Source organism: Bidens hawaiensis, unplaced genomic scaffold, assembly GCF_021521415.1.
Source record: "Bidens hawaiensis isolate Kalapana, Puna unplaced genomic scaffold, B.hawaiensis_p1.1 tig00005453_1, whole genome shotgun sequence".
NCBI lineage: Eukaryota > Viridiplantae > Streptophyta > Magnoliopsida > Asterales > Asteraceae > Bidens > Bidens hawaiensis.
The window spans coordinates 371,560-378,717 of NW_027491347.1; the positions used below are offsets into that span (position 1 = coordinate 371,560).

At 37.4% G+C, this 7,158-nt stretch overlaps 2 protein-coding genes across 2 annotated transcripts; one reads left to right on the forward strand and one right to left on the reverse strand.

The window, feature by feature from the left end:
* The first annotated feature begins 752 nt into the window (after positions 1-752).
* On the forward strand, positions 753-4,748 carry LOC143629771 (O-fucosyltransferase 28-like). Its single transcript, XM_077098951.1, has 7 exons — positions 753-1,563; positions 2,460-2,532; positions 2,612-2,676; positions 2,769-2,857; positions 2,933-3,065; positions 3,138-3,370; positions 3,472-4,748. Exons 1-7 carry the CDS (start codon positions 1,018-1,020, stop codon positions 4,214-4,216), a joined length of 1,884 nt encoding a protein of 627 aa, XP_076955066.1. The 5' UTR covers positions 753-1,017; the 3' UTR covers positions 4,217-4,748.
* A 170-nt stretch (positions 4,749-4,918) lies between these two features.
* Positions 4,919-5,911, reverse strand: LOC143629731 (L-type lectin-domain containing receptor kinase VIII.2-like). The gene has a single exon (XM_077098926.1). It carries the CDS (start codon positions 5,909-5,911, stop codon positions 4,919-4,921), a length of 993 nt encoding a protein of 330 aa, XP_076955041.1.
* Between the last annotated feature and the right edge of the window lie 1,247 nt (positions 5,912-7,158).

Genomic DNA, 7,158 nt, shown 5'->3' on the forward strand with positions numbered 1-7,158 from the left:
TCTTGGTTTACTTAGAAATTTGGTAATGGTACCGGTATCGAAAACGCTCAGTTTGGTACCACTATCGAACCGAACCATATTGATACCAGCACCGCATCGATCCCAAAACAACAAATAGTTGGTATCGAATCAATACCAATAGTACCCATTTCAGTACCATGTATCCATGTACATGAATGCCAGTTGTTTGTATTAATAATTAATAATATTATTATTATTTTGTTATTTTTATTTTATTAACACCGTAATGTAACCTAGTTCTATAGATATAGTATAGATTTGATACTTATCATAATCATATACAACTACTTATCTAAACGTTACATATATCTTTTAGTTATTATAGGTAGAGAATATTTAATAGTGGTGAAATGGTAGGCACGCCATAATTAATCATTTTACTTTTAATTAATAATAATAATAATATTTCACATTTATTATAGTTATCATAGATATGTTTGGTTCTGTTTTATTGTTTTTTTAGGCCGATGTTTATGGAACACAAAACAAGTTAGATGTTTAAAATAACATGGAAAAAAAGTCGGTATAAGGTGAAAATAAATCACATTTGAAATTCAACAATATCTGTTATTAACGATAACGCGCAAAAATATTTCATGTGGATTATAGTCATCATAAATAAAGAAGTTTGATTATGTTTTATGTTTTTATGCCAAGATTATAGTCAAATATTTCGAGGTCTGCACGAAGCAAAAATAAACCGTAATTAAATTCAACAATATCTATTACCAACGATATACGCGTACAAATACAACACCCAACACCACAAAATCATAATACGCAAACACAGAAACCGCCTTATATCACTCCCGACCCCTCTTTCAAAATTCAGCATTGTATATTATTATAATCCACCAATTAATTATAATAAATTATAATAGTAATAATAATTGCTATTATTTCCTCCTCCTCTCGAAATTTGATCCTTAATTTCACGTTTCTTTTCTTTTGTGTTAGATTTCGAGATTCCAATTGGTGATCCATAAATAATTTTGGATGACAACCGGTGGCGCCACCCCCAAATCCACCACCGGCAGTCCACGATTCGGGGGTGTCTCCGCCCACCGCCGCCATGCCACCGTGGCATCCACTGACTCCGACACGACAGGACATCAACCACCACAACAACAAGAAAAACAACCTCTTCAAAACATCAACGACTGCATAACGCAAGCTGCCGTTGATTGTTTTGGTACATGCACCTCCACGTGCCAAACCCATAATATTAATAATAATATTAGGAAAGGGGTGGTGGAAGTACGTAATTATGGGAAGCTGGGAAGGAATTTGAGACGTACGTTACTTGGGTTTCTGATTATTCTTGTGGGATTTAGTGTGTTTGTGAGGTTTTCGTACATGCCAGGTGGCGGAGGCTTTGTGTCGGAGATGGAGGAGGCGGCGGTGAGTCGGAGCTGGTCGAACGCCAACATGTTGATGTTGAGGGATTATAAGAATGATGGGATGAGAGTTGTAGCTGACATTGATTCTTTTTCCACCTCTTCCGTCCCCCAAAAGTTTTTACAACATTCCTTCAACATTCCGGTAAGCATCGAGTTTCGTTTCTTACTAGCCGGGTTTATATTAATGAAATTTTAGCTGGTCATAAAAGCCTTTGATTCTAGGAAGTAACATTGATAAGAATAAATGAACCATTTGACAACATGTTTATGATGTTGTAACTATAGTCATGGAACAAGATGCTATCCACGTATGTGACACATTTAAAATCATGTAAATCGAAAAATGACCTCTTTAAGCCATATGTCTAAAAGAGTCTAACAAGTTGATGTGTGTGCATGGATCGGTTTTGGATTCAAATGAACCGAAAACCCATAATTCGGTTTTTGGGTTTTAGAAAACTGTTGGATTTGTTTTTTCGATTTCACAATAGGTTTGATTTGGTTTTGTTTTGTTTCTTTTTCCCAATTTTACTATTCAGCCTTGAAAATAATGTGCTTAAAAATGGACCAAAATACTGAAGTTACTCATTCTTTGGGCATGAATTTTTTTTGTTAATTAATTACAAATTGCTTATTACACATTTAAACCTAACACTTTTTAGTACACAATTTATCAATTTCTTATATGTTACTTAAATTTAGCTTTTTTTGGTTCCAATCAACTTTGTCTGTGGTTGATGATAGCAAAACCAAGCCAAAAAATCAGTTTTTTGAAAAATATATAACCAAATGGTTGGTTTTTATTAGGTTCGGTTATTTCAATTCAGTTACGTTGGTTATTCATGGTTTCGATTCGGTTATTTTGATTTTGTGCACACCAAGGTTGCAATTGGATTGTCGTTGGTTGTAATAAATGGGTTAAGCGGTTTGTAAACAAGTTGACTAGTCGACCTACATAGTTAAACCGATCAATTGAATTAAACAAGTTAAACATATCGATTCTATTTATTAAACTCCAAAACCTGACTGTTTCCATAGGTCCCGGACATTTGGACGAAACCAAACAGCAGTCGCTACCATCAATGCATTGAGCGACCTCGAAATCGAAGCAGTAAGTCCTGTGGTTTGGTTTTTGCTCTCATTCTAAAACTCTAAAACCATTAATAAGTTTTGATTTTAATTTTTCTTAGAGAGTAGGACAACCAGGTATCTTTTGGTCCATGCCAACGGTGGATTGAATCAAGTGAGGACAGGGGTTAGTTCACATTCTCATCTCTATTTTTAGAATCATATAAGATTTTATTTCTAGTTTTAGTAATATGAACCTTATCCTTATCTTTATGTTAGATATGTGACATGGTGGCAATTGCAAAGATGATGAATGCCACTCTTGTTCTCCCGTCTCTTGATCATCAATCTTTTTGGACAGATCCTAGGTAACAAAAAAAGTACATATACAAAACATTGCAACTTATAGCCTAGGACCCTAATGTTTGTTTTCTTTTCTTTAGTGATTTTAAGGACATTTTCGATTGGAGACATTTCATCGAGAACTTGAAAGATGATCTCGAAATAGTCGAGTCTTTACCACCAAAATTCGCAAACATAAAGCCGCTTGTGAAGGCTCCAGTTTCATGGTCAAAGGTGTGTGGTCAAACCATTCCATTCTGTTGGTTTCATGTCACCTAAATGATTTTTATTGCTTTGATGATTCAGGCGAGTTACTATAGAGGAGAAATGAAGGCATTATTACGAAAGCATAAAGTGGTCCAGTTCACGCATTCTGATGCAAGACTAGTCAACAATGGTCTCCCGTCATCTTATCAAAAGCTTCGGTGTCGTACAAATTATGAGGCTCTTCGTTACTCGGATGAGATCGAGAGCCTTGGTAGGAAGTTGGTTGATAGACTTAGGAGTGATGGTGAACCCTATATCGCGTTACATTTAAGGTAATATAACATTTACTTACACACAAGCAAACGTACTAGTAAAAATACCACTCATACTCATAGCAAAGCTATTTGTAGATGACAAAATGATTACTTTGCAGGTATGAGAAGGATATGCTTGCGTTCACAGGCTGCAACCATAACCTAACAGAACAAGAATCTCAAATACTAGAAGATATGAGATACAATGTTAAGCATTGGAAGGAGAAAGACATCAATGGCACAGAAAAAAGACAACAAGGAGGGTGTCCAATGTCACCTAGAGAAGCTGCTTTGTTCCTCAAAGCCATGGGCTACCCTTCAAACACCAAAATCTACATCGTTGCGGGTGAAATATACGGTAACACCAGCATGAACGCCTTCCGAGACGAGTACCCAAACGTCTTTTCACACAGCACCCTCGCCACACCCGATGAGTTGGTCACACTTAGCCGTTACCAAAACCGCCTAGCCGCCCTTGACTACAATGTTGCCCTTGAGAGTGATGTGTTTGCTTACACCTATGATGGGAACATGGCTAAAGCAGTCCAAGGGCACAGACGGTTCGAAGGGTTCCGTAAGACGATTAACCCTGACCGGTTACAATTTATTAAACTGATTGATATGTTGGACGCGGGTGAGATCTCATGGGAGACGTTTAGTTCTCAAGTCAGGTTGATCCATAAAGACCGAGTTGGTGCACCGTATAAGCGGAAACCGGGACTGTCTCCAAAGCTAGAAGAAAGCTTTTATGCGAACCCGTTTCCCGGGTGTATTTGCAGTGCTCCAAAAAATAAAACGAAAGCTATCGGTGTATTACCCGACCAAAGACCTAACCATGCAAATTCACTACGGTCATCGGTATAGATCAGTTTTCCTGCTATTAGTATAAATTCTTTAATTTGTTTTATGGGAATACGGTTGTACAGGAATACACGCATAGTTTTGCTTGGCAGCGCGATGTAGAGTGGGGCTCGTGCGATAGGATTAAACGTTAAGCATAGAATTCACGAACAAAGCGAAAACGCGTTTGGACGAAGCGGGTAGTTTAAGATTTTGTTATTTTTTTTGGCTTATGTTATGTTAACTTACAATTAATTTAAAGTGTATATAGAGTTTTGTACAATTATTCATTTAATGTACAATGTACTATAAACATACCAGACCAATGAGAATATACAACTCACCATGCCCAACCAACCTCCAACATGAACATATGTGATAACATTATATCATGGTCCTGGAAGATACAAAAGTACAGCATTCCACGCATCCTAATATCCTACACTTCTTTATAGAATAATGTAATCAATGTTCTTCCTAGCAGAATTCACTATTCAAATGCCATTAAATAAAAAACCAACCACTAAATATCTTGGATTTAAGACCAAGATATCCATTGAAACATTAAACATTTGACTAAACAAAACCAAATTTGTTCATAACACATAACTAGAAACATAAAACATATAACTAAACAATTACAAGATCACCTCACCACAAGCAAAATCCATTTACAGTTCACAACAAATATTGCATACCATCTAAATTAAAATCTTACCTATTTGCTCAAACTTTTACCACCGGTTTCACGGCATTCTCTTCCGGAGCAATCGGCCGCCTTCTCGCAAACACCGTCCACATTAACATACCAACAAAGCTTCCTAAAGCCCCAAATCCGATCCCGAGTATAAGCGCAGACACAATCCACAACACACAATCATTTTCCTTATGAACCTTGATCTCCTTTCCTTTCCCTTTAAAACCAACCGGATCCAACGGGTCCGAATGCATCCAATCCGGCTGTTGTCGCGTCTTAAAGCTCCATGAGTACACATTACATCGCTGCGACGAGTCGTTCCCATTGAACGAACTTAACCCCACGAAAAACCCATCGTTTTCAGGCCAGATTTTACTTATATCAATTTCCCCGAACAACAACGGATCAACCGGCCGGTTTTCCCCAAATTTATTCACCCGAACCTCCATCCGCCTCGAACCCGCTTCGTAATCAATCCAAACTTGCAACCGGGTACCACTATTCAACCCCAAATCAACAGAAGACAAATTAACAACCTTTAAAGACACAAAGCTAGACAAATCAATCCCAACATGATTCCCATTAATATCCTTATACTTATCATCCATCAATGTATCAAATTCAACACTCAAGAACTTAACCCCACCTCTGTTTGAAACCCCAAACGACCCGTTTCCATCAAACAAATCATCTCGACCCGAAAACACAACAAAAGCCAACCCATCTCCATGAAAACCTGACGTCATCGAAAACTCGAAATATGTTGAAAAAGACACCAATTTCTTGGGTGTTCCTGAATAAAACTTGATGGGGTTTTTGTAAATTACTCTACCAGTAGTGAGCTGTAAGGATTGACCGCCGTTGACCACTTTTGCACCGCCGTAAAGTGAAAGAAGAGAGTCAAAGGTTGACCTTTGACCGAAGGTTTTGAGAGTAAAAGATGAATTGGTGGTGTCTGCAGTTAAGGATTTGAAGCACGAGGTGAAGAAACAGAGGAGTATGAAGTGTTGTTTTAAGGCCATTGTGAAATTGGTTTTGTTGGTGGGTTTCAAATTGGGATATATGAAGAACCCATTGGGTTTGAGAATTGCAGAATGCAGATGATAAAGTTGTGTAGAGAGAGATTGGAATTGGAGGTTGTGAGAATTAAATGTTGGAATTTAATTTGTGTGTGTGGGTTCTGTTGTTACTGCAGAGTCTCTGATTCTGATTCTGTAAGTTGTTACTTTTGGGTCAGTGGTTGCTGACTTGTTTGGGGAGTAGAAGTAGAAGAATAAAAGGATGGCGGGGGTAGAATTTGTTTTATTATTAGGTCCTTCAAACATTTTCTATTGACACTTAATTACCCCCAATAATGTTAATCTTAAATAATGACCCTATAATTGTCTTGTTCTTATGGTAAAAAAAAGTTGAATGGATTCATCATATCCATTGAAAATTGATTTGGAAAAAATGATACTTTTTATGAATCTCCATAATCTCTAAATTGTACTTACTAAATGTTTTGGACAAAAATCTGCTAAGGATCAAATATCCAAATTTGTTATGTGAGGTAAGGTGCTAACTCGATAACGACAAGTGTATAAGCGTAATGTTGGTGAACACAATGGTTTGATCACGAGGGAAAAAACCCTCAATCACGATAGTCTTACTTCGGTCAAAACTTATCGAGGTAATCGTTGGTAAAATAACTCCGGTCAAGGATTAATAGAATAATATTTGGTCGTAGCACTTTAGTCAGTGATCAACAAGGTAACCTTTGGTCGATGAGTATGTGGTTATCGTGGTCTCCGGCACAAAAAACCCCCGGACGGTGAAAACTATCACCGTCAAGTTTATTAATGAATAAAAATGTGATTACAAGTATTTGTGGATTATATGATCGAGATTACAAAGAAAGCTAGTGTATAGAGAGAGTATTTGCTTCTGCTCTAGTGTGTGTGTCGGTACATGTGTTTACCTATTCGATCATCACTCGTTTAAATAAGATAATATCACTAACTATATCTCCTATCTATCCGGAAGTCTTCCACCTAGCCGCTCCACGACCTTTGACCGCGTGCCAATAGCCATCCAGTAGCGAGATAAGCGGAAGAATGAGTCACATAGCCGTTGTTGATATTTGCACGTTTATCTTCATATGAATTCGTCTATTAATAGCTTCATTGAGGTAGGATCCTGGATCCATATTCCAGCTATAGGATGTTCCGTGAGGATAACTCGTACAAGTACATCTTTAAAGTTGCTATACATGTCTAACACATCACCA